We start from the raw sequence: 12123 nt of genomic DNA, 5'->3' as shown, positions 1-12123 counted from the left end.
GTAAGTTTATTTTTACTAAATAGCCCGAATTTTCATTAATTGTGCAATAACACATAATTTACTATAACCAGTACCTATGTGCAAAACAAATTGATATCTAATTAATGAGTGATGATTCATAAATTAAGGTTGATAAGTTAGTAAACAATGTACCACCTAATGTACATATTATGAATATGCTTGTTGATAATTTTTGCAAAACCATTGGCTGTTTTGCAGAGCCCAACAACTTAGTGCACCTTCAAGTCATTTGCTTGTTTTGTTGGCTTTTGTCCTTTTCGTGGCAGGTCTGTACAACTCACCCTACAGCGCTCAGTCACACCCTGCTGCGAAGACCCAGACGTACAGACCCCTTTCCAAAAGTCACTCGGACAACGGCACAGACGGTTTCAAGGAGATGCCCTCCCCAGTGCCTCCCCCACATGTCCCACCACGACCAAGAGATCAATCTTCGACCGAAAAGTAAGACTCCTTCGCACTCACATGGCTTATCTTAAGATAAAACCCAACCCACAGTGGCACTCAGTGAAGCATCAGTCCAGCGGTGTGGAGCGAATATATGCAAAGACTTACTGTCTTCATCCGTATCGAGCATCCCTGCTGAGATGTATGCTGAGCCCTTTCTGGAAGGTCTCAGTCATGCTCTCACAATGCTTTACATTAAACTCGATGTATCAGAGACACAAACTCTATTTTTTGTTCAGTGAGTGCAAATAAGCAATAAAGTGGCCACAGATGGAGTTCATAAGTAATATTTGTCTAAGTACTACAAACGCATATGCTATGTTGTGGGCATGAGTGTGCGCGCACACATGCACACACACACACACACACACTATGTTGTGGGACTTGGAGAAGAGGCTCAGTGGTAGTGACTTGCTCCACATACCCTGCACTCTGATCTGAAATGGGGTAGAGTGTGGTACATCATTCATATAATCTCAGTCTTTATAAAGATGAGACAGGAATTCAAGGCCGCCCTGAGCTGCATAACTTCCAAGCTACAAACTGGCATTATGTCTCAAAATAAACCCATATAAAATTACAGAAAATAGCTGGAAACAATTGGCATGGATTCCCCTTGCTGCCCCACTAAGAGACTAAGCAGTTAAATTTTTCCTTTTCACAGATTTGAAATTGCAGGTCTTTTACGATATCTATTAGAAGCCAAGAGAAATTATTCTTAAATCATAAATAAGGCCTGTTTAACAAGTGTCTGTGACTCATTTCCACCAGTTATTTTAACTGCTTCTAATTTTCATCTCCCCACTGAAACAGTTTTAAATAAGCTATTCACAGCCAAATAACTTTTTATGAACACATTTTGACTGTGTTGTGTTAGACTATTGCTAATTGCCCTGGTTCGTGGTCATCTTTGCTGATAACTGGTTATGAGGCAAGCATCGGACTAAACACTGTTTTTCCCTTACCTCATTTTGTTCTGATGAGAACCCAATGAGATATGGGCTCCATCACAGAGGAAGGAGCCGGTTAGACTATTACAACAACTTGCTCTACTTGTATCGACAGAAAGTCCAAGCTAAGATTCAACCTCGACTTCCCCTAAAGACAAATCTTATGTTACCTCTACTGGTAATCAGTAAGTAGGAATGGAAAGGCCATTTATTATATTACTGGGTTTTTAGTATTTTCTATGATGTACTGTCTTGGCTATTGTTCTGTTTCTCAGACAGCAAACAGGACACCATTTCCTACAGATATGAAAACTAAAATGGAAGGTGTAAAGGCTCTCTGTGGATAAAGCTCATTGATTGGTTCTACAGCTAGGACTTGGTCCTCATTTTCCTCTCTTAGGGAACTTCTGTGTCCACCATTCCATGGAGAAAGAATATCATTCCATTCCATAGGAATCGGAGTATCCTAACTCAAAATATCAAACACTCCTTGTCTCAAACAAAAGTAAAAAATACATATTTAATAATCCTTCCTGCTCTCTGAAGGAAGTTTTCTGATTTAGTTCTAGCTGCCCAGCAAAGCTTGATGTCACGAGCCCTTCTCTGAAAATGTACCTCTCAAGGGCCCTTGACAGACCCTCAACGGGGTCAATGCCAGGAAAAGATTAGTTCCCAGAGAGAGAAACATTGGCCTCCAGTGTTTCAAGGCTCACGCCACGGGGTCTCCCACACCACTCTGCCTAGCCCTGTGTATGCCAGCCCAAGTGATGCAGTTGGGATTCTCACGTGTGCGCTCAGATGCCATTTACAAGAATAAGATCAAACAATGTATGTCCATTAGTCCTTGTCCCTCTGGATCAAGGAAGCCAGGTTACTAGGTAATTAAACTGACAAAGCTTCATGGAGCACACTGCCACTTCTTTTAAACTCGGATGCACACCGCTGTCATTAGGGACCCGAGGGTCTAGCAACAAGTCACTATCCATGCATCACCTCTTCTGTGAGTTTTTACAGCCATAGTCACACAGGTAAAAGCAGAAGGAAAAGTGAGCTAAAAGGGATAGCTTGATGTAAGTCATTTATTTATTGAACATATTTATGCTTGATGTAAGTCATTTACTTATTAAACATATTTTTAGTGTTAAGCAATTTTTAGCCAGAGAGATTATTTTTTTGGTTGTGTGGATTTTGTTTTGGTTGGTTGGTTTGTTTTCATCTCTCAGGGTAGGAGAAATGGCTCATCGAGGAAAACTACTCGCTGCCTAAGCCTGAAGATCTACATTCGATCCTCAGAACCTGTGGTGGAAAGAAAGCATTGACTCCCCAAAAGCACTGACTCCCAAAAGTTTTTTTTCTATGTGTGTGCATGCACATGAACATGGGTACACACACACACACACAACTAATCAATCAATCAATCACCTCTGCTAAAATTAGCATTGGGAATTGACTGTGGATGCTACGTCATGAGTGCTTCATGCACACAAATTGTGTCAACATGTGGTTTGCTGTCCATTTACAGGCATGACTGGGACCCTCCAGACAGAAAAGTGGACACCAGAAAATTCCGATCAGAGCCAAGGAGCATTTTTGAATATGAACCTGGGAAGTCATCCATTCTGCAGCATGAAAGACCCGTAAGCATTTGTCATTGATCAAAAAAGCCAGCTTGCTAGGCCTCCATAGTCCTCAAGTAAACCTGAATTTCACCCCATTTTATTTGTTATAGAGGAATCATCATGATTTTTGTATCTCATATGAATTGAAAATGGCGCTTTAGTAGTAGTATATAGATAGTAGTATATATATATGCAGAGCTCATCATTAGCATACAGTGAGCTGTGGCCAATCACAGCATTTATGCATGAAACAGTTAATGACTATTTTAGCTTGCCCATGAGAAAAATCATAAATCCATAACCCTGATATACAGACCCAGGCCCATAAATCCCTTGACTTCTATGTTGGTTTCTTACCATTTCTTTCACTTAAGAGGAAAATTTTCCAAGCACACTTTCTATAACAAGATGTTTAATTGGTTCTTTATTAAATCCCTCTTAGGTTACCAAGCCTCAAGCTTTCTGATTGATTACCACTTTTAATGGATCAAGAGTGTATTTCTCTTTATAGTCTCTGTGTTTATTTTGGACATACATGAACCTAAATGATGTATGAACTTGAAAGAGACCACTTCTCTCCACTAAAGCTAACAGCAGCTTCTTCCATGGCCCTTTTCTCTTGGGTCCTCTGGCCCATTATTTTGCTTCCCTTGTTTCTCCCCCAGATGTCAGTGTCCTCAAGACCTCTTTAAAATCCAGCAATTCCTCTAATGTCCAGATTAACCCTGTTGTGTTTCCATAGTTTCCTCCAAAGGTCCAGAGCATCACACCAGTCCATAGATGTCAAGGTCAGCCCCAAGATCTAGCTGGACAGCCTGTGACCTCACCACACCCAATACGAGTGTCTTTGACTTAGAATTTGAAACCCTGCATTTGTGGTTGTGTTCTTGAGAACTATGTTCAAAGATTTTTCCAGTCACATAATTCAACCGCCTTTCTTCAAATAATTCAAATTTCTTTGAATGATAAGATTGCAACAGAGGAACGGAAAAGGGGGAAACATTATTGCTCTGGATTATAACCCACTCACTAAGTTCTCTGATTAAATAGCAAGACAGTGAAACTTCCAAACCAAACTTCAATGGAACACACTACTAATTCTGAAAGAGAAAAATTACAAAATAATGAATCTCAAATTATAACAGAGAAGCTTTAGTGGCTCATGAGGCTCTCAGGGTGACAATGAGACTGAAGGAAACTTTGGATGGCTAAAACGGAAGCACATCTAAAGAATTTATCCCATTAGAGCTCATTTACGGGTCCCCTCATTGTGGCTAAAGTTTCTACAGACCTTTGGCACAAAGCTTGGGAGGCTCTTTGTTTTAAAGTACCAACAACACAGATAGTAATAAGAGTCTCTGTAAGTGGGTACCTGCTACATGACCGGCTCTATAAGTAGTAATAATTCTTTTATATTTCATGCAGTGTTCCCAACAACCCTATAAAGCAGAGGTGCAAACTTCCTGTTTTACGGATCAAGAGGCTGAAGCAGCTTTAACTGAATGCCACATGGCCACATAGCTGGCATGTGCTGGAACCAGTTCCGCCCAGGCAAACTTTGGTTTGGTGTACTTCATCACCATGTACTGGTTCCTCTAAGCAGGAAACCATCAGCTAGCAGTCGCCATCACCATAATTTGGTTGTTTTGAAATATTGTATAATTAGTGGCTAACTATAATAAGTTGGTGGTGATTACCATACTTTATGAGAAAGCTGGGTTCAGAGTAACTATCATACGGGCCCAGGATTCTTAACTGGTCTGAGGAGGTGGGGAAGTCAGGAGACCAGAGATTCTGCTATGGATAAATCTCCTCAGCCACAGGAAAAGATGAGTGGAAGCAGCTAGGAGCTTGGAAAGAAATAAGGATGGACGGCTTCCATTCTTCCCCCTCCTAAGCCATCTTGTTGGAAGCCAGTCTTGACAAATGGTAGGAGAAAGGCAAAGATATAATTTGGGCAAGCCTTGTAAAATTAGCGTTTTTATAGGGCGAGACCATTACCTTCTTAAAATATCAACCCTGAATTCAACCCACTTTAAATTTTAAAACAAAAGGCAAATTAAACAAGAGTATTTGAGAGACCAGCTAAGTGTCCTGAAGGCTAAGACTGTAGGGGAAAGAGAGTGGTCTTGCTAGGCAGGAGTAACATAACACGAAATGAACTTCAAGGTCGTAAGAACGCATCTTCTGTTGTTTTACGCAGAGGGACTTTGAGAGCTCCCCTTTTGTAGTAGGACGAGCGGTGCCAAAGTAGTCTCTTTATTCAACCAATGAAAGCAACATCCTACACCACCCTTTGCTCTTTTCAGTGCTAAATTTTGAAAATTATATGAACAGCTAGGCAATTCTGTGCTGTTCTCTTCAGTTCTCAGAGAACCCTGTCAGTGTCCTTCTCTTCTTGGATCCCCCTCACTCTCTATGAACTTACATTGGCACTCACAGGAGGAAATGTCATGACCACATATCCCTTCTGGTCCACCGCTGTCTGTATCGCCACCATGCATCCTTCCCCCTGATTAGTGCAGCAGTCTCCAGATAATTTTTAAGAAGCTTATCAGTTGCAAATTTTCTCCTGACTCTCTCTCGTCCCTGGAGCAAAATCTAACTCTTGATATAACTCTACTCCTCTCTCTCTCTCTCTCTCTCTCTCTCTCTCTCTCTCTCTCTCTCTCTCTCCCTCCCTCCCTCCCTCCCTCCCTCCCTCCCTCCCAAGCTTTACATGCACACACCAAGGCTTACCAAGGTAAGAAGATAGGGACACTGACAGGGTTCTCTGGGAACTGAAGAGAACAGCACAGAACAGTACACCTTCCTTAGGGGCTTGTTGACCCACATCTCCTTGCTGGATGCCCCCAGGATAACCCACTTTGACATCCTTACCACATGCTTGTCCACACTCTGGGCTCCTCACTGCATCCTTTAGGTTCCTTGACAGCAGGTGCCTTGTCTGACATCACATTTGTCTACTCTCCATGCCTCACCCAACGCCTAGCCTGTGGCACCTATGCAGTAAATACCTTTTTGAGTGACTGAGGGAATGTGAACTGAAGTTGCCTTTGCAGCTGGCGGTTAAAACTGGTGAGAGACTGAACCTTGCTATGAGGCCCAGTGAGTCTCCATCAAGAAGCAGATGGAATTCTCCGATAACTCTAGCTCAGCTTCTCTGATTCCTTGAGGCATGAAGGAAGCAAAGTGAACATGTCTGCCCAAACAGCAATCTTCAAATCCTGACCAAAAAAAAAGATTGCACTAATCCTTAGGAATTGAGGACACATTTTAGGGATTGAGGGCATATCTGTCTATTAATATGCTTTAGCAGGAAGGCAAAACATAAATGCTTTTATTTGAAGCTCATAAGTTCAATAATCAAATAATCATAATCATGAATGATATATTTATTTGGTTATAAATTTCAATGCAGAATAAATAGGGCTAGTGTCTGACCCTCGTAAAGGCCTTGCAATTTGTAAAGACAAATCTAAAAATTTGTCTTTAACTGACTTGATCCACAGGTCCAACTACATTTCAGTATACAGACGACATATGACAATCATACAATATTAATATTAATCTAATATTAATAAAAAGCATTACAGATCATCTGAATTGGATACGCTTGCAGATAAGCCATGTTAATTGTTTTTATGCTTAATAAAATGAAAAGAACCCACAAAGACATTGTTACCTTTCCTACAATAGCTGTGCTTACGTATAATACTAGCAGAAAGGAACACACATTGGATGAGTTGAAATGCAACGTAAACCACTGGTGAATAATTAGTACCCAAGAATTAAAGCGTAAGAATTTGAGAAGTTTTATCTGACGGTTTGACTCATGAAGAATTTATCCCATTGTGCAATAGTATTTGCTATGAAAACAAAATAAATAGAAAGAATAGCAACACATGCCTTGAAACTTAGGAGCCACCGAGCAAGAACAAACTCTCGGGTTCTCCGGTGTGTTTAGGATAAGTAGAGTGAGGACAGCCTTCTCAGTGAGAAGGCTGAGAGCGGGAGGGTGTCTCTGACCTCGAAAGCACGCAAAGGCTTTTAAGCTGGGAAAACATTAAATTAAATTGCCCATTCTAGGGAGCCTTTTAAGAACAGTCACGTGTAAGCTCTGCTTTTAGTGTGTCTAAGCACTTCATGCTAAGCAGAAAGTTGTCAGGTCTGTAAAACTGACAGAAATAAAACAAGATGTCCATCAGCTCTCTTCTGCCAGTGTGAGAATCACATGGGAGGTAACTGTCGTCGAGTGAATTCCCTAAGCATCCGTATTCGCAGGGGACAAAGAGGGAAATGGCGGAGTAGTGACTTTATAGTATGCATATGCTTCAGTTATCCGACTATCTTCATCTGTGTCCATGACCGTGGTTTTCAGTGTAGCTCCAGATTGCCGCAGAACACATTTGATGATAACCAAAGGGACTTGATAAAGGTCAGCCTCAGCAAAGAGACAATTCTAGTCCAGGCATGTCCTTTTTTTGTATGATTAGGGGAATCTATTTGTTGAGGTTTATTTTGCTGAAGTTTTTGTCTTAAGCTCTTTTGAGACAAGGTCTTGCTATGTAGCCCAGGCCGATTTCCAACTCACCATCCTCTTGCCCCTGCCTCCTGAGTGCTTGCGATGGCTGGTGTGAGCTGCCACGCCCAGCCTGTAAAACACAGGCACTACTCAGATGTGTACAGGGCATGCATTCTAGAACTGCAGAGGATGGCGTGTCACTGTTTGCACAGATTCTAGCAAGTTTCTCGCTGTGACTGTAGACAGAAGCTTTGTTAAATAGCGGGATTTAATAAATATTTATATAAATGTATAGTTATAAATATATAACAGGCAATTGCTATTTTGAGGTTTGTAGCAGAATGATAGATAGGAACTCCCTTTCCCAGATTCTATTATAGAAGGACGTCTCTACAAAGGAGAATGTAGTCTATCCATTTGTCCAAGTGGAGGTGAAGCTAAGTTTGCTTTCCTATTTATTTAGTAGATTTGCTGCCCCCTGCCGTTCACAGCGTTTTGAAGCCCGCTCCCCACCACCACCTCCCCAGCCCAGCTGCCCCTAGCCAAATAAAACACTGAAGTTGACAGCCAACCAGCCACGGTGCTCAAATCGAGAGCTCATAGGCACTGAGTACACAGCACTAGAACTAAGGCACTTGGGGGATGGGAGGTCTCTTTCTTGTAAAGGAAATAGTACACCTCTCTGAACAGCACAACATTACTGGTGAATTCTCTCTAATGTTAGCTGTTCAAAGATAAAGGCTCCAGCAAAGCTATGTCATGAAGTAATTACACGATGCAGCTGACATCTTCTAAATAATTGAAGAAAAGTAACGCTTTATCACTAATAAAACCTTAACAATCATAACTACTGGATCAAAATTTTAATTCAATGGAAAACAGTTACTGCAAATTCTTCTTTTTTTTCTTAATTCAATGGGAATAGGTTACTGGAAGATGTTCTTTCTACAGACCACTCAGTTAACTTTGAAGTGGAAACCAAAAGTAATATCGACACAAATTGGAGTAAATATCTCAACAATTTCTGCAACATTTTCTCATTCTAATAGAATAGCCTCTTCAACTGTTACTTATGGAAACATAACCTCCTAACTAAAAGTAAAATCCTATTAAAAAGGCAGTTTCTGTGCCCGACTGACAGTGGAATATTTTGTGTACGTATGCCTTCCTTCGCGTGCCCATCCAGATTCCCACTTAGGGATGCCATCAACCACTGCACACAGTGCTATAATGGAGCGTTAATCGCTCAGCATCAGTCCCAAGCACACCCCAGCCTTGTTCTCAGTCTTTATATTCACTACCCTACCACTATATACAATGCAAAAGCTTGGCCTCCACACTGTTTTGTTATGATGCCTCAAACTCTCCTATCATTGTGTGCAGTTACTATAAGGTCACCACCTTCTATCATAAAAATATCAGAAGAAAACTATACCACTGAAACTGTTGTGGGGATAATTAATGTATCACTCACTATAGACTAATTGGCATTAATAAAACCATTATAGATGTAATGACAATGCAATACTACGATAAGCTCAGGACAAAGCAGTAACCTCTTCCAGAATGTGGAATATTAATGCCTCCAGCATTATAGAGCTACTCAGTGGCAGTCTTTGAGATCCGTAAGAATTCTAAGAGAATGATATGGGGTTGGAGTAGTGGGTGTTTAGCAGCCCTCCTGGATGGTTGTGTGGGCATCAGAGCTTTTCTCTGGGCTGGAGTGAAGGCTTTTAGGGAACCAAAGAAACTTTTTAGACTTAATATATTGTACTATTCAACTATACACATTTAATTAGGGATGTGAGATCTACCCAAGAAGTAGCTATGCACATATATGGTGCTTCAAGTATGATTTTATTTAAAAAAAAAAAAAAAACAGCATGATACCAGCTAGTCGGGTATGTATTATTAAAAGCATTAAGGGTATTACTGGGTTAAGGAGAGGCTGGATGTCTGTGTCCTATTGCTAAAATAATTGTATCTGTTTTTTCCTCAACTGTTTGTGTTAACACCCCTAGCTTTTCTGTCTTCAACACAGCATTCATAAACCATCTGAGATGCCAGTCAGTTACAGTTATACCCTGTACCCTACCTCCCCTTCCCTCCCTACTGTGAAAAGCCCGATTCTACCCAAACCCTCCTTTAGCTTCAAGTCAGCATGAGGAAACTAAATCACAAAATGGGATCTTTCTTCCCTTTTGGGGAGACTTGTGAAGTTGAGATCTTCGCTGTGGTGGGCCGTTCTTAAGGAATCTGCCCAGCCGTAGCCCCCTCCTGAATGTCCGTCTCCAGGACTAATGCCAGTTGAGCTGGCGTCCTCCAGGTTCCATCAAGAGCCCCTGTCTAACGAACCAGTGTTTCCTCACCCGTCTCTCTTACAGCCCCCTGTCCCACCAACTCCGACACCTGTTCCCAGGGAACCCAGCCGGAAGCCTCTCTCTGTGTCACCCTCAACAGATGGCCTGCGTAGCCCTTCCCCTCCACCCCGGAGCTGTGTCCCCGCACCCCGTCAGAGTCCGAGCGCCCCAGCTCTCTCTCCCACCCGGGTGAGCTCCTTCCTTCTTCACCTTCTCTCATGCTGTGGGGAAGCAGAGCTCGGCCTTTCTTCCGAGGTTAAGGCATGGTCAGATCCTGTCTCTGCTGGGGTTCTTCCCGCTCCTAGACCCCTCCCTACCTTCCTCCCAGGAACCCTCATCTCCACCATTCCATGCTCCTAGCTCACCCCATCTGCAATGTCTGCATACCGCAGACCACCGCTGCCACAGCTAGCTGCCAGTGGCTTCAGGACAGCAGACTGACCAATCAGGAGAGCCCCCTTGCTACCTCCTTTGGTCCTATCCTATCTTCACAGTCTAGCGTGCCACCCTTCCCCGTCTAGCGTGCCACCCTTCCCCGTTGTCACCGCCAGGATACTTTCCCTAGTTCATGTATTAGGCTAAAGAATTAGCACTGGCGGCAGTAGGGACCCCAGCAATGCCATGGACCCTCATTTTCATGCCCTCATTTTGCTCATAGTACCTTACTTTCTCCATTCTGTCCTGGATGAGTCGGATGCATGCTTGCGTGTGGATGCGCGTGCGTTCTCGTATCCCCACATCGTTTTCCCTCACTTCGCTCAGTGTGCCTTTTCCTTCCCTTTTCCTTCACATCTGCTCTAGACTGGTCGCATAAATCCAGATGACATAGACTTAGAAAATGAACCCTGGTATAAATTCTTTTCAGAACTGGAGTTTGGACGCCCGGTAAGTGAGGCTAGACAATTGCTATAAGACAAATAGGAGGATGTTGTTTGATTTCTAAAGCTTATTCTTGTCACATGCGAGACGTGTCATGTCGAGAACGAAAGCTGGGTGAATAAAATACGGGGGTTCCAGCTTTGTGCAAATTCGCTTTTGTACCAAATGCGAAAATGTGTCCATTTGCTTCCCGTATGCTTTCTCCTAATCATGCATTAGAATCACATCTAATTAATTGCAAATCTATCATGTTGAGGTAGCTTAGGGGAGCGCTGCATTGTGCCCAGCACATTTTGGTCTGATTAACAGTCAGAAGGACCTTGCCATCTACAAGAATGACTGTTACTACATTTCATGTTTGCTAAGCCACCACAGAGCACGTGGCTCCCGAGTCAATGACTTGAATCTTCCCGATACAACTCCAACAATAAGAAAATGGCTGGTCAAAGACTTTGCCTGAAAGAGTCAGAAATTAAATTTCATACAACAATAAAAATATCTGGGCAGTTCCCACTGTAATGTATTACCAGAATTTTCCCATTGTAAATATATTCCCACTATAAAAAGATTCTCTGAATAGAAGAGATGTGACAAAGGGAAAGAATTCAAAGCCCTATGGACCTTGATTCACAGCTTTGCTCATGAGCCACCAACACGTCTCTGATCAGCAGAGTCACATGTTGGAAGGCCACCGTTTGGCCCTCATGCGGTCTGAGTGAGTCATTTGGGGCAGGTTGGACTCAGGTTTCACATAGCTCCCTTTAACCACCCAGTCTCCATTGAAAATTGTTTGTGGGCTTCGTGTTCTCTGCGACATGCCTTTTCACAAGCCCTGAACTGTTGACTAGCATATAACTTACACTGCCCAGCAATTTTATAAGATCCCAGAATGTGTTCTTTCTCCCTGTCACATAAGGATTTATAAATATGCTAATCACATATTCCTTACCGGATGGCTGTGAGAGCCCTCTTTATACTTTAAAATGGATTCTTGGTTGGCCTCATTGTATGTCTTATTGAACTAAATCGAATGTGACTATAAATGAATATTAAACAAAATTTCCTGGCATTTCTATTACCTAATAAGAGGATTGTTTCCTCCTGTTTTTTCCTGGTAACTCCTCTTATTAAAATTTATTTTGTTTCGTTGGGGAAACGCTCTCTTGTTTTGCTTTATGCCTCTGCTATTTTGGGGTAGAGTTTCCAGAAACTATACCGATTCCTGGGTTGAGCCTGAATTACCAGCACTTTCTGCAAACCTCAGCCACACAAGGACGCCCACCTGCATGCTCTCCCCTTATGCCTCTGGTGTTTCCTTAATATCC

At 42.3% G+C, this 12123-nt stretch overlaps 1 protein-coding gene across 30 annotated transcripts in view; it reads left to right on the top strand.

Moving 5' to 3' along the window:
- The window catches only part of Sorbs2 (sorbin and SH3 domain containing 2), a 190283-nt gene that overhangs the window by 136696 nt on the left and 41464 nt on the right, over window positions 1-12123 (top strand). For 11 of the 30 annotated variants that reach the window (XM_057752497.1, XM_057752496.1, XM_057752495.1 and 8 more), the window contains 2 exons: window positions 288-462; window positions 2938-3052. In XM_057752497.1, coding sequence (XP_057608480.1) covers window positions 288-462; window positions 2938-3052 — 290 coding nt within the window. Of the gene's footprint in view, window positions 1-287; window positions 463-2937; window positions 3053-9943; window positions 10109-10720; window positions 10805-12123 lie in introns of all 30 variants that reach the window. The other 19 variants (XM_057752490.1, XM_057752489.1, XM_057752488.1 and 16 more) reach the window with 2 other exon arrangements.

The sequence above is a fragment of the Chionomys nivalis genome, chromosome 20 (genome assembly GCF_950005125.1).
Source record: "Chionomys nivalis chromosome 20, mChiNiv1.1, whole genome shotgun sequence".
Lineage (NCBI taxonomy): Eukaryota > Metazoa > Chordata > Mammalia > Rodentia > Cricetidae > Chionomys > Chionomys nivalis.
Note: the sequence above shows the minus strand (reverse complement) of the source record. Positions and strands in the feature narration are given on the sequence as shown.